This window comes from Anabas testudineus, chromosome 5 (genome assembly GCF_900324465.2).
Source record: "Anabas testudineus chromosome 5, fAnaTes1.2, whole genome shotgun sequence".
Classification (NCBI taxonomy): Eukaryota; Metazoa; Chordata; class Actinopteri; order Anabantiformes; family Anabantidae; genus Anabas; species Anabas testudineus.
In genome coordinates this window covers 5,236,119-5,258,807 of record NC_046614.1, presented here as the reverse complement: position 1 = coordinate 5,258,807, position 22,689 = coordinate 5,236,119, and the positions used below count along the sequence as shown (strand labels likewise).

At 41.5% G+C, this 22,689-nt stretch overlaps 1 protein-coding gene across 8 annotated transcripts in view; it reads right to left on the bottom strand.

Moving 5' to 3' along the window:
• foxp1b (forkhead box P1b) overlaps window positions 1-22,689 on the bottom strand; it is a 139,613-nt gene that overhangs the window by 26,845 nt on the left and 90,079 nt on the right. For 5 of the 8 annotated variants that reach the window (XM_026347150.1, XM_026347149.1, XM_026347148.1 and 2 more), the window contains 3 exons: window positions 5,359-5,496; window positions 5,013-5,126; window positions 1,470-1,620 (listed from right to left, as the gene is read on the bottom strand). In XM_026347150.1, coding sequence (XP_026202935.1) covers window positions 1,470-1,620; window positions 5,013-5,126; window positions 5,359-5,496 — 403 coding nt within the window. Of the gene's footprint in view, window positions 1-1,469; window positions 1,621-5,012; window positions 5,127-5,358; window positions 5,497-12,858; window positions 13,089-22,689 lie in introns of those variants that run through there. The other 3 variants (XM_026347156.1, XM_026347154.1, XM_026347153.1) reach the window with 3 other exon arrangements.

Below are 22,689 nucleotides of genomic sequence, written 5' to 3'. Positions count from 1 at the left end.
TCCATAACCAGTCCAAACAATAACACCACTGTACAAACCGTGTTTGTGTTTGCCTATTACCTAAGCACCCCCCAAAGCCCTCCCGTTTTTATCGCCCTTATCTTGTTATTTCAAAACTGTTTGTCTAAGCTGGGAATGAATAGTCGATGTCATGTTCTAAAACCCTTATGACGGTGTCTTTGTCGCAAGGGGACCACTCCTTAACAAAATATTAAAGAATAAATAAAGACATAAACTTCCTGGCCAAACAACAAGTATTGACTCCCTATCAAGTAACAGGCGGTTTCACAATGATAAGTTCACTGGCAGTTTAGGAACAATAGATCCCGTCTTCCACCAGACTGACGGCAGCTGCCACTAGGATGCCAATCACAGACACAGGGCAAAGAGTTGAAGGACAAAGCATGGAGGAAAAACTCTCTTTGCTGCTGAGCAGTCACATGTTTTACTTCTACTGTCTGGGATATAATAAACCAAGCAGAGCGGAATCACACTGCAGCGTTTCAGTAAACAGCAGACTGTCCCGGACTAGAGATATATGATGCCATTTAGTTAGAGAAGTGTTGAGAGAGGATTAACAGCAGGTGTGTCCTGAGTAAGTGAAACCACAGTATGTGGTTACATACTTAAGTGGTGGATTGTTCATTTTGACTAAGCAAATTTGTATAGTTATTGTAGCATGCCATTTACAGTGGCAGATCAAACTTCTTTAATAATAATACAGTGATACACCTACACTACCAGAAATAGATTGTTTGCTAAAAGTCAATTGCAATAGCTCTGCTTCTGACAGTAAGTCAAAATAAAGTTTATATTTTTGAATGCCCATAGGAATATTATGCTTAGAACAAAGCTCCCTATAGTTCATTCCAAGATTAGGATTGCCTCTCTGCCAGAAATGCTTCTCTCAGAGCTGTGTCATGACATTAAAATCCTGTGGAACTACATTCATGAGGATCTTTAAAGGCACAAATAAAGGTTACTGTACCTTGTTACAGCTGATTAAAATCCTATATATTATACAGGAATTTGAATATATTGTAATCATTTTGTAAGCAGAATCATCGTTACTATAAAAACATAGTCACCAGCTATGTTCAGGGAAAAGCTCCCATAATAACAGGTGAAGGAAATCAACTGACCAATGGGGGATTTTAACAGAAGGCCCGGATCATCTGATACAGTGTAACAATAAACAGATATAACAGCATAAGCCCAATCACCATTGTTTTTGTCTTATAACCCAGACGCTATATTTACTCAACAGCAGGTCAGATCTCCACTTTCCATTAAACTAACAAACTTGAGCACTTGTAAAAATATTGGAGTAAGAAGAGATTTTCCCTGGTCACAGATTTGTTGCAGTGTTTTATTACGACAAAATGCTTCTATTGAGCAACAGTGGACTGAAGAACAACAAGTGCTGTAGTTTAGTAGTTCTTTACAATGCAGCGATATTAGGTACTGACCCTGAGTGAGGGAGTGCATTGGCAGGCCGGGCTGTCCAGGCTGGATGGTGAGCAGCCCTTGCCTCTGAAGGTTGAGCAGATGCTGCTGCTGGACCTGCTGGACCTGCAGGAGCTGCTGCTGGAAGGCCAACTGCTGTGCTGACACCTGCTGCTGATGGCACATAAACACACACGCAAAGATACACGCACACACACACACAAAGATAGAGAGGCACACCATCAGCAAACATGCGTACAGTATATAGAAGCATAACAGCTAGTGCAAACATGTAAAGCTGAATTTCAGGTTAGTACATTACTGGGGATGTGTGTCGCTGAAGAAAAAAACATTTTAAGTTCACCAGAGTTCATAGTTCATGTTGTAAAATTAAACAGTCTACAACAACATGCTCATTCTTACAAAAACATGTTTAATGGATTTCATGTGTGCTAGCACACACAATAGCACGGTGTAATTTTCATAAATTTTGCCCTTAGTGTGGGTTTGTCTGGGACCACTTAAGACAGGTAGACTATACATCTCTCTCTCTCTTAATTAACGAGGAGTCGGGAGGCAAATGACAAACAATGAAACAACATAGTTAATCATTCATAATAAGAGCCACAGGAATTTAATTACAGCCATTCATAATTCAGCAAACAACGTGTGACTAAATCAAAGTGCTTAATAACCACCCTAGCAACTCGCACAACTCTCCCAGGCATGGTGCGGTGCTCAGGGATACACTCTTCCCCCAAACAGCGCAGCAAGTGTGTTCAATCACACAGTGTGGACTGACTGAGAGATAGCCGTTTTGTTGATTTAACTGTGCAAGAACAGTTTCATCAATAAAAATTTAATGAAATGGTGGTATCTCTTTACTGACTGTAGGAGCGGGGGAGTTTTTGGCTCTGAGAAGTGAAACGTGTGAACTTTGATCGGTTGAAAAAGTGATATGAGAAAGCAGGAGAAAATGGATTTGAGAAAATGACGGACAAAGTCAGAATAACAAATAAAAGGAAATTATCTAATATCCCCAATCTCCTATGAGTCAAAACAAATGAGAGATGCTATTTAGATAACAGGGGCACAGAGGAGAGAGATGACTTTTAACCCTTTCATCAATTCCTGCTCTCAATAAAGCCACTGACCAAAATGTCTGTTACACATTAAACAACATCTATCTGGACACCTTCTGTAGTTTTTAACAGACAAGGATACAATAAGCATGCCCGAGACTCAACAGGATACTAGGATTGTTTATGAGTATACAAGGCCAGTTGTCAAGCAGGTGGGAGGAGAGGAGGGGGCACTAAAAGCAATGCCGGGACTGCCAAGCTGTGCACCACACCCTGTTACCAAACACAGGATACACCACTTTGTTTACTTCTCACAATTGAGCGCATACAAAAAAGGTCTCGGTGAAACGCGGCTCTCAGGTCACTTGCTGGCGGCTCTGAAACCACTGAAACAGCCAGATAAAACGTGTCCCCTCCACCCATCCCCATTCGGCTTGTCAAAAGGGTCTAGCGGCCTTCCTTTCCTTTCCTCTCCCTCCCTCCTACCCCACACCCAGCCTGCTGCTCCTGCCCTGCTCCGCTAAAAATAAAGTCCTGGGCAGCACTGGTCTATTACAGCAAGCAGGGTCGTCTCGTTGGATCAATCAGGTGAAGAAGCTTCTTTGACAGTGGTAGCGCCGGGTTATAATTGAGGAGTAACTATTCATTTGCAGGGTTGTTTCTGATGTAAGTGAAATAGAGAGAGACATATGACAGAGCTTTTTGGTGAAATTTGGGCTGCACATACTTTTTACCCCCTCGGTCCGTTCTCCAGCTCCTCCCTGACAGCCTGAGACAAAGATAATAGTGCAAAGGGGAGTGGGAGTTCACAAGGAACAATGTCTTTCATCAAAATGCTAAATAAATAGGGGGTGGCTTTTCTGGAAAAAAGGAAGAAAGAAAAATCAAGTATTGCAAATGAATTTAACTCTCTCTTCTGGTCCCATCAGCTGACAGGAGCTCCTGTGCGCTCCCAGCATGCAGACACATTAAAAACCCCAGGCCCAATAGACCAAATAAGAGGTTAACAAGAAGTGGCACAAGGGAGAGAAAAATACAGTCCCTGACAAATGATAAAGAGTGGCACTGGCAGGCCTTTATTGTCAAGCTTCAAATATAAAGTTAAAGATCTTTGAAAAACTAAATTTTGATGTCTTTAAAATAAAAGAGGCACAAAGCAACAACGGGGGGTTATTGTCTGGCAGCCACAGGGGAGTCACTGCATAATTCTTATTCTGTCTTTTGATGGCTGCTCGAAATGCGAGTGAAAAAAGAGAGAGCATTGGGGAGAGAAAGAAAACATCAGCAGAGGGGGAGAGCCTCTCGAGGCTGCATCTATTTCCTGTGATCATACATAATATGCTTCAAAAGTTGTTTTTTCTTTTATTCTTATGCTCCATTCAACTGATCAATTGCACCTCCTTGTACACCCCCCCCCTCGTCCCCCCTCTTTTCTCCCTTGCTCCTCTAGTGTTTACATCAGATGCGACTTGGTGACAGGCCCTATCTGAGGCCGAGGAGCTCTGCTGTCATGTTGATTTATGGGAGCATCACGCCACAACTTGTCCAAACTGAAGCCCGCAGTTCATTAATTAGGGAGCTACGACTTTGAAGTTGGGAGCTTCGACAGCACATGGACGTGCGACTCCGAGCATGTGTGGATGTGTGTGCGTGCGCCTGCTTTTAACACTGGGCTTAATTTTCTATGCTTCCTCTGCTCTCCAAACATGGAACTCAATGGGGACAAGAGAAGAAATTCCCAGATTGTCTTTGAACTTCTTCTGACCGCACAATAATAATTTGCTTTGTCCACAGCGATGCCTGTATCCGCCAGTCATTAACACGCATTAAGCTGCTGCCTATGAGCAAGCTCTGCCGTACTAGAGGGAGCAAAGGAGAGAGACAGAGAGCGAGAAAGATGGAGAGAGAGAGAGAGAGAGAGAGAGAGAGAGAGAGAGAGAGAGAGAGAGAGAGAGAGAGAAAAACTCAACACAGGCAACAAAGCTGGGAGCGCTCTCTGCACTGATATCTCACAATTACATGCCTTCTCTTCCTCTGCCATTTCCATGTTAATTACTAAGAAAAGCCTCTCAGATTTATATGCTGCATGTTCCTGCCTTTCTCCCTTCTGCCTTTCACTATGTCCTACACAAGGCTCACAGGAGCGGTCATCTCTTTGTTGCATAGGGCACTGCTTAACTTGAACAAAAAAAATAAATAAATAAATAGATCAATGAACTCTGTAAAATACAACATAAATATGTATAATAAATGTAATGTGTATGACTCTATATTCTTAGCACAGTACCAGTCAGTTGTTCTCATTTATCCAGCAAATCTGACATGCTAATCAGAGTGCACTTGATTCTCCCCCTCTTCGCTCCGCTCCGCTTTAACCACAGCCTGGAAGCAGATGGAGTTGAGAGAGGGAGCACACATGCCTTCCATGCTCTGTCTGGCCAATGGCTTTGGTAATGGCAGGCGGTTGGAGTGATGTCAGCCTACCTCTTTACTCTGCTTGCTGCCTGCATGCTGCTGCTGCTGTTGCTGCTGCTGCTGCTGTAGGAGCTGGAGGTGGAGCTGTTCCTGCTGCTTCTTGTAGAACTCTTGGAGTTGCTGCTGCAGAAGAGAGAGGAAGGTGACATGTGAGTCAAAACCTGTCAGTCACACAGACTCAGCAGTAGGGCTTGTGAGAATTTTCAATACTTGGAATGTTTTCTTTGATGCTTAGAGAAGTGAGAGGAGCAGCAGTTCAAAGTGAATGTATCGTCATGAAATGCTGAGACTATTGAAAACATGATGGCCTTGTGTGACAAAATGATTCATGACATGAATGACAGGTGTACATTACCTGTTGTAACATGAGGGCCTGCTGCTGCTGGAGAAGAACCTGGAGCTGCTGAGGGCTCAGGACTTGTTGCTGAAGTATCTGCTGCATCTGCTGTGGAGTTATCACTTGAGGTGTCATCATAGCCACTGACACTGGAACCTGCACACAAGAAACAAAAATTTAAGAAAAGCATGAGCAAATAAGCCATTAATACTAATATACAGTTCAGAGTTACTGCAGGAAACCTCCAAGCACGTCATCCTCTGTTAGTGCATAATCCCGTTTATAGTCACATATTTGGGATAAAGTCTAGACCGGCATGCAATGGGCAAAGTATGGATGGCCAAGTATAGAAAAAAGTGAAGCCTACTGAATTGCTAGAAACTGCTCAAAAAATGATACAAAATATATTATGTAATATAAAATTGCCCCTTGCTTTTGAATGGATTCTAGGAATTCATTTTAAGTGTCATCTCCATGTGTTACAATCTACACAAACCCTCCAACCAACACACACACGTGTGCGCTTTGGTCCCTCAAAGCATTGTGAGCTAGGCGTGGATCATGCCTGTGGTGTAAACAGACACCCGCTCCAACATCCGACATCACACACAATCCTTTAAACATTATTACATATAATCTGCATCTGCTGCAATGCTTCTAAAGAGTTTACTGTTAATCAAACAGAGTAAACCAAACCATACCTGAGGACTTAAAAGACTGCCTCAGAAAAATGCTGCGGTTTGCTCGTTGCACATGCACGACATGTCATGTGAGAACATTTCATTAGAGACACTGTCAACAGCGATCTATTATTGTGAACATATAAAGTGCCTGGAGGAGGAGCCATGGTGGAGAACACACAGGCCTCTAACTAGCTCCCAGTAGAAAGGTGTGAGTGCATGACTCCTCAAAACAAGTGATTTGTTGTGACACTGAAAGAGCCTCCACAGTTGTCAGGGTGCCTTAATTGCTCCGGCGGCGTAGGGGACTCGCAGTGTGTCTGCATGCTGCCATTCACTGCTATGATGTGCAGTAACATTAAAAACCTCCTTTCCTTGACATATGGATGACAAAGAGCAACTATGATGCACACGATAGTGCTGCGTCTTTTGATTGTTAACATGTTTTGGCGTATGGGTATGTGCATGTATACATTAGTATGTATGTGCCTGGGCGTGTGTTAAAACTGTGCTTGGTTTCTCTCAGGCTGATGTCAGCAGTTGATAGAGCGGGCATAACGTGTGACAGTCTGTCTTCACCAAGGTTACCCAAATTGTGCGGCCGCCTTATAGCTAATGACACCCCTTTGAATTTTTCATGCATTTCTGAATGTAATTTAGCTGTTTAAAATCTTGTCCGGTAACTAAGGGGCTTTTTTTTTTTTTTGGACACACACCCTGCATGCATATTACCTTATTCATTCTCCCAATTGTAGCATAAACCAAAAACAAAGCCCTGCCATAATAAGAAGCTTGTACTGCTGAAGCAGAGGAAAGGGCAGTGATGTCAAATAGGACGGACCAGATCTGATGCTCTCCGTTAACTTTATTGAGCAGTGCCAGGCTACGCCATACTGTGTTCTTTCAGCCCCACAAGAACAAGGGAGGCTCAGCCCCACCCAGGACTAACACTCACTTCACATTTCTCATTTCTAGCGCCAGGCGTAAGGGTGCGGGGAGGAAAATGCAATATTAATTCCCTCCTGTATTATGTCTTAATATGCAGTTCATCTTGACTTTTGCACATGACTTGTCCTGTCATTTGCATAGCCTTTGCCTCCCATTTCCTAATTTCACAGTCATTATCCACTGAAGTCCTTTTTTTCTGGCTAATTTTGATGAACTATTTTGAAGGTCAACCAAGCAGCCCTGTTTTGCTGACGAGCAAGCGCCATATTGGACGTGATATATAGTTCCCGTCTAAACATGACATTTACCCCCCACGCACACCGAGTATAAATAATAATGCCCCCACTTTTGTTTGAAGCGTTACTTTAACCACATGCATAAAAATCTCCTCCATACTTGTCATGCTCGATTTTTTTTTTTTACTACCGTGTTAAGCTTATTTTCAAATGTATAATCATTTTGTCATGCCATATGTGAAAATAAAAGGAGAGCAAACTTCAAGTTAACACAGAGGTTTTACACACTTAAACAGCTCTCAAAAGCTGCCAATTAAATTACAAATTACTCCGAGATTTCCTATAATTTAACTGTCTTAATTCTTTACACCTAAAGTGTATATCTCATCATGGTTTCACACTTTGCCTTGTCAGGAGCGTCTGGCTCACAGTAACTACAGCTAGAGCAGCCTCCTCAGTGCACAGACCCAGCAAGAGGCTATTACAGACCCCCATTTTATTACCCATTACTACTGAGGTCATTAGCAGCAAGAGGGATTGTATGCTTCTTAACCTATTGATCAATGTAACTACTACCATTTAATCCTGTGCTGAAGGAGTGAAAATCTGCCTAAGACCGGGTCCTATTGAGAGGAAGGGCGGGAGGGAGCACTTTAACTGAAAAATATTGCCCCGGCCGCTGTATCATGCCCATTTAACGCAAACACAGGACGCCAGTCGCCATTTAGAGCACTCCCATATGGTGCACTCCTTATCTCTTGGATAACATCATGACTTCAGATCATCCAGAAAAATATATCACCATCTAAAGATAGACTAAAAGGAGACTCATACTGGGCTAATAACTGGAGGGATCCAATGAGCCCAGCTCTAATCTACTCTACCAATATGAAGGTGTGAAAAAGAGGACATTCTGAGGATGCCAGAAATAGCTGACGTTTATGAATTTCACAAAGGTGTGGTGCTCTCTAGGTGCCTCCCATACATAAACATTCAAACCTGGAACATTTTCACACAGCTGCAGAGTGACTGGAGGCAATATACTGTACCAGTACAGGCCTGCTGCCCTAACACACACAAGCACACACAAACACACACAAACACACACGCACAAATCTAAACTGTGGCATGTTAACTGTCATAAGCACATAAAGGAACATGCAGTCAATAACACATTGTACAGGAGAAGGAAAACTACCATACACTATAGAGCAGAGTTGTGTGCTTGTATTCCACAGTTGTTATAAAAATGATGTAGCATAACATTTAGAAAAATAAAATGAAACATTTAAATTTAAAAAATATGTTTTCATTTGAAACAATGAAAACAGCAACTAATGTAAAAAATGGGGATCATTCATTCAATTCCAATCATTATTTTCTGTACTGCCTCAGCATGCACATACACAGACCGTATAGCAGACGTTTGTCATTAAAGGCCATCAACATTAAACCAACTTCTCTGTGCATCACTACTGAGGAGAAAAAAGTGCATAATCTAATGAGGAAATGTTCAGAGAGTCACTTGTTCAGAGTTAATGAAGACGCTCACCAAGCACCCCCTCCTATCACACGTAAGAGGTCAGATCCTGGTGAAAAGCAGTAGGGGTGAACAAAGCTGTACGATAGCCCCTTTACCCGCACAGAAGCAATTAGGAGGAACAGAGATGAGGCACAAGGTGAATGTCAGTGAGACCGGCACAGACGTTTTAGTAGAAAAAAGGAAGAAAAAAAATAAAATAAAAAAACAAGACAGAAAGACTAGAATTATCAAATTTTCATTTGTGCTCCCTGGGGTCATCTTGTTTTGTTGGGGCATCAAATGGAATGGAGAAGTAAAAAAGAAATAACAAGCCCTTGAGAAATCACAGAGTCTAGTCCGTTTGATGCTGTTGTTTTACCTTGGCCTGCAGTGACGCAAGGAAACGACTTCCCATTCTGACTATGATCTCCTGCATGAAAATGTCGCCGAAATGAGAATTTCACGGGAGCTATTGTACTTAAGTGATGTGTGAACATAATTAGCCGTCGACAAGACAGGAAATACTAATTCCAAATTACCCATTCAGGTTGATTGAAATCTCTGAGGTGGAGAGCATTTATTTCCCTCTTTAAAAAAAAAACAAAAAACAGATGCAGTTTATTCACACCAGCAAAGGTTTTACCCCAATATTAATAATGATAACATCCTTATATATGAATTGTGCAAAAAATCACATATGTGCATTAAGCAGCACATTCTTCATAGGCCTGCTAATAATAATAATAATAATAAAAAAAAATAAAACAGGACAGAAGTACCCATCCCTGAATGTGTTAAGACCTTCACAATTCTTTCCTCGTCATCCACAATCAAGCTCTTTTAAAAATGTTTACAGCTCACATAAACAGGATAATGACAGCCACATTCATCATACACTATATATTCTGTATTTGGTATAGGGGTGTGAGGGGGGTGGGGACTCAAAATATTTGCAGCAACTGTAAAAACAAAAGTTAAGATTGCATTTTAATTAACTTTTCAACTACAAACAAACGGGTTTTCACCGGGGCTGGTCCCAGTGATGGGTTTAAACAAACAAACTGCACGGCAAAGCAAGCGAGCTCTCACTCGAACAATAACAGCTGAGCTGTGTGCCGGACGCCGTTTCCCACATTGGAGGCAGCCACCACTGCAGGTGACCACTGCTTAGGGGAGACCACACAGGGCACACACACACACCCCCTCCCACACACACACACACACACACACACACACACACACACACACACACACACACACACACACACTCTCCTCTGCTCTAACATTTGACATCCATCCCAAATTTACTGTTAGAAACCTATTTCAGAAAATACATTTGTAAATCTGAAAAAAAAAAGAAAAAAAAAAAGAAATCAATAAAAATGTCATAAAAATGTAAAAATAATTAAATTATTAGTGATAATATAAAAAATAAAAACTATGCATTCTTTTTTAGAAAAGAGAGCAAACACAAACAGTTTCAAACTTTTAGGTTGACGATGTTTGTTACATTTCAGCAAGTGACTCAAAGTCCTGTCACTCTTTCTGACCTTTCAAGCTACACCTCTTAGTGCGTATTTCACAAGCCACAAGGCATTCGAGTTTTGAAACTTGTCTCACAAATTCAGGGTGACAACTGCTATCCTACACACAACCGTTCGCTGTTTTCACCTTTCCCGGAAACGCCTTACGATCACTTTTGGTGTAAACTATGTGACCTATGGTTTACCAGCTCTATATGGTTACGCAACAGTGCACATCTTCAGATGCATTATTTTAGTCAGTTGAGATTTAATTAAGATCACAGCCTCTTAAATCCCTTTTAAATGAAACTGTAGTTGAAAAGACAATGGCCGATACATCCTTGTGCAGATTGTTTCTATTCTCTGCACATGAGCAACGCAAACTTAATCCTTGTTTCCATGACGGCAGACAAGAGGGCTACAAATTGTGTTGCCTCTTGGCACTTGTAATGTTGTTGCATTATTTGACTCATAAAGTATACAGCCAATTAATAAAAGTATATGGAAAAAAACATGCTCAGTGTCAGCAGTAGGTTTACAGCATTAACTAAAAATCATAAGATGTTGAGCTTGTTTATTTCCACACACATCTCTAATAGTCCACCTTTATTTAGTAGGGGCAACATGTCCTCCCATCAAGTCCCTTATTGCTGCAAAATATATAGGTCGGCATATAGCTGAAAAAAATCTGCTGCCATAAAACACACTGCAACATGTCTTCTTATCATTATCCTACCACCTCAGCCCTTTAAAACACATGGCATTTCAAGTGCACTCTTCCTATCTGAAACAGAGACGCACATACTTCAAGCAGTAATGACCCTTAAAAAACTGATAGGCGTTTTCAAGTGAAAACATGTTTTACTCAGGAAAGTCAGGGAATAACAGAGGTGAGCAGCTGGTGGCTCACTGTATCACTACTGAACTATTCCCCCATCTCCCCTGTCTGACTTGCCTGCCTGCTCCAGTACAAAGCACAGACCGTCCCAGCGAGCTGTGGGGCTCTGCCGGCTACCCCCTATGCCCCCCTCTCCGGGTACACAGCTAATATCTGGTTGCCTATGTCATGGTTTAGAAATGACAGGTGCTGGCAGCCCCTCGCCTTGACAGGCCACTGCACAAATAATGCCCCTGCCTGAAAGGGCTAATGCACTACTAATGAACAATAAATCAACTTTGATTACAAACTGTCAACCCAATCAGCTCGCACTCCAGCTCTCCCAAACTGCGAGTCTCCGCACAGCTGCACAGCATTACGGTGCACACTGCCCTGTTTAGGCTTCGCTCTTCCTCCTCAACTATCTGATAGTCTCCTACACTATGCCTCTCGAGCGCTACTTTCTTTCAGGCAACCAATTCAACACTGACAGACTGTGCTGAAACAATGCACCCAAAATAAGTGTAAAATAAATGTTAAATACACATTTCTTTAGTTGCATGAGTGCACTGCTTAAATTATTTTTTGTAAAAATGCCTGAGGTCATTAAACAACAGAAAGTTAATAGCCTGTCTTCTGTGTAAAACCTCAAAGCTGTCAAGACTCAAAGTTAACAAAGCTGAAAATTACCACAACTTTTGCTCCTAAATCTACTCTGAAACCTTCGTTGAAAGCACTGACACACACACACACACACACAGATAAACGCGTCATACACACACACTAACTTTTCAGGAGGATATGAAGCGATGACATTTGGAGTGACAGTGTCTCTCCAACGTGGTTTTGTGGTGACGGTGTCAAATATAGAGCTGTGCCAGCCTCTGCCTTAATTCACTGTGACACCATGACGAGCGTGAGGATTAGTCCAGGCCGTAGCCTGAGAGCAAGCAAAGTCTGACCAGCACTCATTAACTCAGAAGAACAAATCACCACAAAACACACAACCAGCAAAAATCCAATCTACAATAAAAGCCTTTGTGTATTTAAATGTCTGACCCTGGGAATTCTCTGAACAATAAAACTATTTTATTTCATTGTTGTTGTTTTTTCTTGAGAAAGAGAGAGAAAGAAAAAAAAAACAATGTACGAAAAGAAGGCAAACCTGTCTCCTGTTTTTCCGAGAAGTTTCCATAATTCAAACATACAGTAGACCAGATCCTGTTTAACTGGTTAGCGCACTATAAGCAAAGTAAACAAACTAAACAAACCGAGTATAATGGAAGCCAGAAAGTAAATGGTTAGGTCTCTGATACTGTAACTGTCAAACAAAGCAAAAGAAACTGTTGCATTAACTGAAAGTGAAAAAGCTCCATTTCTGACAACCATCAACAGCCCAGTAAACACATCAACTGAACCAGCTAATCCCTGCAGTCTTCTTTTGAAATAAAATGTATTCTGATACAGTAAATATAATGTACATGACACCTGATTTCATGTTTTCCTCCTATCACAACGAGCCTGTGAACTGTCAAGTGTTTCAACGGCAAAGTAAACCCCAGATAACTGCCCCTCACACACTGCATGACAAAATTAACCAATTACTATGATAGAACATCAGCGATAGACAGACAATAAGCCTCTTTTTCTCCTTTTCCCTGGTCAAATTAAATTGTCAAGTATTTACACAAGAAAGCTGGCAAAATCACAGAAATCAATCATATTGACAAACCTGACAAACTCCATTTAGCTGGCAGGGTAAACAGAGAGCCGGGCCACGCGGTGTGGAGTGAAGCGGAGAGCACAGCGGCGAGGGAAAGGGAGAGAGAGAGAGAGAGAGAGAGAGAGTGAGTGAGAGAGAGCGAGCGAGACAGGGAGAGGTAGAGGAACACAGGCTGGAAGGCTGGGAGGCTGAGAACAAGCGCTGCTGTGCTGTGGAGTCTCCAACCTTCCTCAGGATACAGACAGATTGCACGCGCAAGGTTGCTCCCTGGCTGACAAGATACAAAACTATCCAATCAACCACGCCCTTCTCCACCAATCACAACCAGCCCTCTAAACATAATCAATTCAAATAGGGCCACACAATAGGGAGCCGCAGGCTGGGCTGCAGGTGAACCCGTGCTTTTGTGTGGGGGCCCCTTTAAAAAAAAAAAAAAAAAAAAGACACAGTTGACGGCTGTTAACCCTTTGACCCCTGCCGGGACTCTGGCCGTGCTATTGAAACAATGGGAGCCTAAAGAAAAGAGGCCCTTTAATTAAACAACAGATAAGTAAACACAGCTATCCAGCGGAAAGAAAGAAAACTGGCCCAGCTATCGGCCCCTTTATTGTTCTGCTAAATGGAACTGTTTACAGCGCCGGAACAAAGACACAACTCATTTCACATGCTGAAAACAACAAATGCACAAACAATTCAGAGGCTTTGTAGTTATTTGGACTTTTTCCTTTCTTTTCTCAGATAATCCCACATGTATTTCATTTTAAAGTACAGTGTGTTTTGAAATGTATTTCTGTAAATAATGCTAATATGTGTACAATGCAGACTTACACCAGAGCAAACAAGTAGCTGTGCGAAAATAAATATATACACATAAATAAGTTTGAGTGTACTTGGCTACAGAATTGATCACAGCAGCAGCATAAATGGTTTTCACTTTTTACACTTTACCCTACAATCTGGTCTGAGACAAGCTAAAACCACTTACATTAATAGCTAACATTACACCAGCTACCAGCCAATCCATCCAACTCCATCCCAATGAGAGCAATTAGCTGTCATGATATCACCACACTCTTTAACACCCATGTGCACTCAGTAAGAGGGAAAAGACAGGAGAGGAAAACAGGACCCTGCCACCTACTGGAGAGCTTACTGAACACACCGGGGGAGAGAGAGAGAGAGAGAGAGAGAGAGAGAGAGAGAGAGAGAGAGAGAGAGAGAGAGAGAAAGAGAGAGAGAGAGAGAGAGAGAGAGAAGGCAGGAAAGAAAAAATAAAAATAAAAGAAAAAGAAAGTGGTCTCCTGACAACATATACCTTTTGTTCTTGTAACTTAACACCAACCTTTAGTTGTTTGTTTTCGTTTCAATCTCACATTTATTTTATTCTGGGGAAAATCATAAAGAAATTCAAGAAGTTACTAATCAGGCCTACATTTAGTAATAACAATAAAATCAGGTTCAATAAGTTGTGCAACCCACGCAACACAGAATTAGAGGAAAAGCATGAGGAAAGATTAACACCTCACTTTGTTAATTATCATGACAATAAACACAGAGCTGAATAACAGAGCTCTAAAACACAGCTCATATCAACAGCTATAAACCCTTGGCCAAGGATGAAGGAATGTTCATGGGATGCATTCCAGTCCGCAAACACACTGGTAAAATAAACAGAGCGCCTGCATAACAAGCCACTGCTCTCATCTCCTAATAACTAACAATGAGCCCTGCTAAGCCAGGATGACCTATATAAATTATTGACTGGGACACCTCATGTGTCAGAAGTGACAATTCCAATACATATCATATTGAATAATTAAGTGGAAGAAAAGGTGCTTTTATTTTCTATCTGACACCCTCAAGACGGCTCACACAAGAAGACAGTGACATGCAGACATGTGCTCGCAACTTGCATGCACACACACACATAAACGCACAAACATACATACAAGCACAAAGTGGTTTAGGCTATGACCACACTCTTCTCCCCCGGCACTCTCCCTGGGGTGGTATGTCGGCGTATTCTCAATAAAACACCTTCTTAACAGTAATAGGCCACTGTTCTCATTTCAACGCTCCCAAAGGCCTCATGATAAATTTAGCAGACACACAGTTCAAGCTTCTCCTCTCACACAGTGTCTCTCTAATCCATTGCCTCTGTGCCTGCGCTATGTAAAATAATTACACATATGTGTTGATGTGATACACACGTTATAGAAATTTTTATTTTTTTGTTCCTGCTCACAGAGAAACATCAATATCTTTGAGCCTTGTACCGGCATCCCCTGTGATGGTTTACAGAGAGTACTCAGAGATTGTGTTCATGACAGAGTAGATGACATTATAAAATAGTCCCATTTCCTGCTTGAGTTAGAGTGAAAGTATGAGTTAATGTCTGGTCTGGCCTAGGCTCTGCTCCGCTCCGCTCCACTCTGGCTAAAGATAACGACACGGCTCCAATTACAAAGCCTTACCAAATCACTAGCACGACCAGTGAATGAGCTGTGCTGGCATGCCAACCAATGTCTTACTTCTAACAGAGAACAAGAAGGAGAGAAGTAAAGAGGAAGTGTGGGGGAAAATACAAAACTACAGTCATTTCTTTTCTTGAAAGCCTCTGGTGGCCTGGACTATTGTCATGAGAAAACAAACACAGTCTGTTTTCCTGTGTGTGTGTGTGTGTTTATGTGTGTACACGTAAAGTAAATCATTGTTTACTGATGGAGGAAGTCAGCAGGGCAGGTGTGGGACCTATAAAAATAACACTGCACTATACACAGCAATATCACCATGCTAACAAAAATACTGTTACAGACCCACAACAACCAGTTCCATAATGTCATCTTTCGATTATTTCTTCATTATTTCTATAAAGTCGAACCAGCCAAAACCTGTCAGATACACTGTAAATAAAATCAAATGTGTTCTCGAAGCTACAGCAAAGACATAGACTTCACAGTTCAGAATAAAAAACAAGAAATAAACATATATTTGATTTGAGGCATAAACTGTTATTTGGTGACCCACTCACTTGAGTTGACACCACACAGGAGAGTGCTGTCATTTCTTCAGCCGTAAAACAATAGTACAAAAACATTTTTGGAGAAGTGGAGTGGTTCTTTTGTGTTTCTATTTTATATTCTGCAGTTGAGGATAACAAAATCAAAGGTGATCTGTCCTTTTATAATTGCTTACTAAAAGTTTGAAGCTCATGCTTTTGTTTCACTTAATGTATCAAAAAGAAAAAGAGGAAAAAAGAAGAAGACAAAAGAACACACACATAAAAAGAACAACTATTTTATAACGATTTTCCTGTACACTTGTTGTTCACAAGTGAAATGTTTTTTTATTAAGATTATTTGAATATTTCACATTGTTTAATGTTGTGCTGCATTTTACAAAATTCCGGTTAAAATTAAATGAATTTTAATTGTTATGACATGACAGTAAACTCACCTTCAAACATCTGCAACCTACCAATACTCCCTCTGATACTTGGAATAACTCATATTTAGAACGAATGAGGTTATCACCCGAAGCAGAGTGGAGTTACAGTAAGTCACGCCTGAGTCACCGTGTTCCTCCTGGTCTATTACATATATGGGTTTGGTTATTTACTTTTAATTTCAGCATTCAGGAACACATTGTTTAGTCAGCACATGTGAACTCTGTATTTGCAAAATATTTCCTGAGGTTATATGCCAGCCAGTGTATAACGGAGCTTGTGTTTCAGCGTGTACCGTCTAGTGTGGTTTTTCACTTAGTCAAAGCAAGAACACTTTTGGGTTTGAGCAACAATCGATTTAAGGAGGTGGGGGAATTTTCCGCCATTGTTTGGTGATTGATTCATCTTTGATTTAAATCTGAAACTATATTAATACACAGAAACTCAATACACAGTATTTAATGAGCAATAACAATGATTTTCAATGGGGTGTGAAGATAAAAATACCTCGATGACAAAATCTGAAGCCACAAATACGTTTGTATAAAGCATATGTTATTTTAATCACATTATACTGCAGTGAATCACTTTAGATAGATAAATGCAAATAAATAGGATTTACTTTAATACTAGACAGATTCGGTTTCTGTGGGTGGCTCTTGCCGTTGCTTTTTAAGGAAGACTCAATGTAGGAAGCGCAGTAAGCCTGCAGTACCACTTACCACTATGATGAACTGTTTAACTAACCTTTTCTGTGGTGTCATTAAACTGTATTTGTTAGTCTGTCCTTTTCCCAACATCAACCAATAAAAGTCCTCAGGAACATTTCTGGAGGTAATACACTCTCTGGGTAATTCTTTCCTACCTTCACGCAAATTTCATCATCCAACCTTTCATCCAACCTAATAAGGCAAAGCTACAATTCATCAGAAAGGCAATCAAACAATCTACTAAGACACTAAGACTTAATGCTTTCAATAAGCTATATAAACAAATATATAATATAACTTCAAATCATGTCCTCATGTTTAAAGCCCTTCTGTCTCTGCATGTCTCTCACGCTGTCTGAGTGAGACGGTATTTCTCTTTCCCTCTTCTAACATAAACTGAAAATGGAAAAAGGAGAATTGCAAAGTTGTCAAAAGCAACTACACCTAAAAAGAAACCGCATTGTGAGTTGATGCTGACTTGACTACACCTTGCATAGCTGTTAGTGTTTATTAATGCTATGGTAGACTGTGCATCCAACCGTGCTTCCACCCCTCTGCAAAGGGCGTGTGAATCACTCCAAACAACACACGCTTGACATCAAGATATAGTGCCAGAGGATGACACAAAAATACAACAAATAGGGTGTGTGTATGACTGAGTGGGGTGAAGAGTTGAGAGGGTTCACTGCTTGAAGGGAAACATCAGGCCTCAAATGAAAAGAGCCTCCTGAAAATGGTAGAGAGGCTTCCAGCGCTATGACTGGAGTCAATTCGACAGTCATCGTCATGGCTGGGAGAGAGCCCCCCCCCCTTCCGTAGTCACTGCTTGGCTGTGTGGAATTGGGACAGATGACTTCATTCTGACAGGATTATCCCAAACCTGGTTCTAATCTATGCAGTACACATAATACATTTTTACAATATGACATTGAAAACAAGGAGCAAAAGAGACGGCTTGATCCCGCGGTTCCACGCAAGCATCAGGATTGGTGCTGTGTGGATCATTCCTGACAGATTGTATCACCTCAAAGCACTGCACATGTCAAAATGGGACTTCATTACAGTATCACCTTGAGACTTTTTACTAACGCAAAGAGATGAACTCCTTCAGAGCATCACACACACAACTGATGAATTATGGGATTTTACTGTTGGGGACACTGTGCAGACAAACATGGAAGCTACTCTGGCTGCTAGATTGATGGTAACAACACACCCTGAGGGTTCAGAAGCAAAGACAGCAAAAATGTCAACAATTACAATTTCAGCTGTGTTTTATTTGTTGAATCTTTACAAAAACCCAGTGTGTAAAGTTTAATAATAACACACTGTGTCACTTTTCTTCTGCAGGTTTCCATTCTTTGTGTTAAGCTAAGCTAACCAGCTACAGCTGGCAGCTACATATTTACCAGAGAGACAGGAGAATGGTATCAATCTTTTCATCTTAGTCACTGTACTGGTTCAGCTTGGCAAGCTTCAAAACAGCTAGTAAGTGAATCAATTAGAAACTGGCAATGCCTTGATTTGGTTGAGTGTTTTGGGAGTGTGCCACCCTTCATTCTGCCTCTCTGTGTTCAGCACTTCTCTTTCTTGGTCCTTCTTTGCCTTTCCTTCTTCCTCTGAATTTTTCTCATCTAAAATACTTTTTAACTTATTACAAACTAAATATAAATAGACATGTTGTCTCTGGCAGAATTATTTCTATATAAAGACAATCTTATCTCAAAGAAGCTAACCTAGAACCAGTCTTGTGCTCACTGACACCTCGCCACTGGGTTACCACTGCTGTGCCACTCTGGGCCACTGGCCGACTGGGCTGCAGGAACACCTCAAAATGCTGCCTCAGATCACCCTGCAGCACTGGCTGAGCTCCAGCTGACAGGCTTCGGCCTAGTGCTCTAATGACTTACAGATTGGAGCGCTGTGGTATACATGTGTCAGGACAATGCCATGGGCCTACTGCAAAAACAGTAGGAGAGGGAGAGAAAGAGAGCCGACGGCTTCTCCCTGTCCTGTCAGACAGAGGCTTGGCCCCTGGATTGTGTCACATCACGCTTCCCCCCAACAGACCACAAATGAAGGATGTGAAGAGCAAACGCAGGGAGGAGGGGCACTCTACAACTTAAAAGGCTTTCATCCTGTAAACTGAAAAGACATTATCTTTTGACCTGAAGATGCCCTCTGTGAGGTTGTACACTATGGTGTGAAAACACAGAGAGAGGAAAAAAAAAGGAAGAAAATAAGAAAGCAGAAGAAATGAAGTGTGGACTGTTGCTTCAGCTGGTTATAGTATAGATAAGAAAAATGTCTGGCTTGGTTTTCAAACATTATCAGTGGTTTCTCTGTGTCTGACGAATAATAAATGACACACCTTCGACAGCATGACATCATAAAAATGATCAGTGCAACATATATAGGAGAATACAGAAAGGTGATTCCCATTCAAAAACTAAGGTCATAGATGTTTTTTTTAAGTCAAGGGAAGTTATCATTGCCTTTACCCTCTCAATCTATTTCTGAGAGAAGGGTACAAGGTATTGTTTCTGCACTGATGCACAACTAGTAAGTGCCTCACACCTACATGTGTTAAGCATACTGTAATGTGTCTTTGCTGTGTCTCTTCTCAAACTGAATATTGTAACCTCAATGCAATCAGTGAAGACGTAGTAGAGACAGAAATGCAATGTCCCGCACATGGAACTTGGTTGGGCGCTGGCACAAGCTCACACTGTACTGATGACATGAATAATGAAGGCCAATACCAGGCACAGTCCTAGATGGGAAACAAGCATAATCTGGGTATTACACAGATAGCAAAGACATCATGTTGACACAACAACTTCAGCCCAGCTGAATGCCACATAATCCCCTGTAGGAGGTGGATGCCTACCTACGATCCTTTGCAATAAGGTGTAGTTAACCAGTCATGCTTGTGAGCAAAGCCACATATGTGCCTCAATTTCCCCCTCCCCCCACATTGGTACTGGTGGACTATCAGCGAGGGTCCGACAGTGTTGTTCCTAATTACCTATTTCTCCACTCCTGATCCTGCGGCTGGCATAATTAGTTACCTGGGGCTGCAATCCAATTTGAAGTGATGACAAGAAAGTGATCCATGAAAAAGTAATAAGTTAAATCCAATTTCAGCCTGCCTCTAATTAAATGCACATGGAACTAATGAGTCAAACCCTACCATTTCACTGATAATGGTAATTAGCGGGGTGGGAGTTGCTGGCTCTCGTCGTTGTGCCACTGTAGGTGTACAGCGCAAAAAGGTAAAGCGGCATGAATTCTTTTAATTACACGTGTCATTCTGTCAATGTAATTTACTGGCTTTTTGACCAGTCAAGTATGTTTAGCTGCTTTCCAGCCTGCATAGCAGCTGTTTGTGTATCTCATCTGATTAAAGCACCTCTAGGCTGCTGTGTATACAGTGGAGGCATCCTCATCCAGTGGCACGGGTGGGTGGTGCAAGGGTGAGGGGGTGTGGGGGGCACCCCTGTTGGAGCTATAAAACCAAAGAGCTATTTAATGCTGATCAAGGATTCTGAGGCTTGTTTGACTCATATTTTTTTCCCTTTACTACTCTATGCAGGTCACTTTTTTCAGATGTTCTGTATATACCGTGCTTCATTATTTTTGATTTGAATAAGAATGAATTGGAAAGTGAGTCACATCTCCAAATGAGTAAAAGTCTCTGCACATCTCCTCATGCCTAATGGGAAGACAGCTGAGATGAATGGAGCCTCGTCTGCAGATCAGGTGCTTTTATGGGGTGTCAGCTTACTACACAGCCTCATAATTGTTGGATCATGTCTTTTGATGACCCAGTCCAGCTCAACAGAGAATCATTATCCAGGCTGTGTGATGGAGATAGCAAATGTTCTGTGCGAAGGGGGCTCCTCTAAGCATGGGTTTGTTCTTTAAAGGAGGAAGTGAGATGAGACTCAGACCGTTACCCTCTGGTGTTTCACAAAACGTGTTTGTGTGTGTGTGAGAGAGAGAGAGAAAGAGAGAGAGGCGATGTGAGAAAAAAACAAGAGAAACCTCACCAACAGAAACTATGAGTGGAGAAAAACAACTAAAAACTAATGTAATACATCCTCACACTCACACACACACACACACACACACAAACACACACACCCACGCCAACACGCTGATGTTTATGTATGAACACTTGGGTTTAAAGTGTGTGTGTATGTGGTTAGGGTGTGTTTAATTAGCAGAATATGTAATTCAGAGATAAACAAACACTTGTCTGGACCTGTGGCTTTTTCATAATAACAGTTTCAACCCAGCAAAATGTAGCATACGACATTAGAGAGAGGGCAATTTACAGTGTTAGTTAGATACTACAACAAGCCTGGGCTCTCTTTACAAGAACCAGGCAGGAGAGGGGAGGGGTGGGGAAGCGGGGGAAAGGGCCCGACTCTCTTTTCAATAGCTGAGTGACAGCTTGGCCAAGCTCTCTGTATACATTAATAAATTAGAATTTTAATTTTGTCTTTGTCTGCAGGAGATGGTCTAGTACTTCACTATGTACCAACAACTGGCTGTATGCTGGAATCTGCCATTGTGGTCCCCTCTGTTGACCTCTGCAGCACAATTCCCTGCCAAGCTGGGGAAACTGTTTAGTTTGATCCTTTCAACTTATTTGAATCCTGACAAATATGCACACAACTGAAAGGTCATCACAGTCATATTTCATCCTCTGGAGCTATTCCGAAGACATCTGCACAACAAAGAGACTTTTTCACAACCTGACATTAGACCTAGCTGCTACAATAGCTCATTAAAAAAGGCCCCCAATGGGATAGTAAGGGTATTAAATATATATATATATATATATATATATATATACACACACACACACACACACACACACACACACACACACACATATATATGTACATGTACACCTCCGTATTAATCACAAAATATGCACTGAAGTCGTTTGCAATTTCACCCTGACACAAACAAGCGCTCACAGTTCAAACAAAGATATACATCTCTGATGCAGCTGATTTGATATTAACGTAAACATGGCATCAGATACACTCAACTGTTCTTATTAACTAGAAAAAAAATATTCTTTTTTTTCTTTGCATCAAAAAGGCAGTTTACACATCACCATGTAAACCATCTCTTTTTTTCTAACTCTCACACTTTTCCCACGCCTCACTTTTCTTTTCTTCTTTTTTTTTTTTTTTTATACCTCCAAGCTCCCCCACCTGGATCCCCACCCCTCTAGTGGGCTGCTCTGTAGCACCTCCTGCTGCTTGTGGCAGGGACCTGGCTCCTCTTTTATTTCTGTGTGCGTGATGAAAGGCAAACAAGGAAAGCATGGAGCTTCCTCTGCAAGGCCAGACTTACTTCTCTGTGGGAGGAATGTAGCACTCTCACTTCTCCCTTTCCTTCTCCCTCATTTCCACACTTTCTCCTGCTTTTACTCTACACGCCTCCTAAGCTACAAGTAATACTGGATTGCAGAAGTCTGGAGTGATCCTGGCACTACTGAATGAGCCTTCTGTAAACTGGCTACACAGTCTTTTTTAACAGTCTGGGCTACATATTTTACAACAGCATGCATTTCTGCAACTTGTAATGTTCTATGTCAAAAATGCGTTGACACATGGTTGATTTTGTGTGCATGTGTTCGTACTGGTAAATCAGACTTAATGC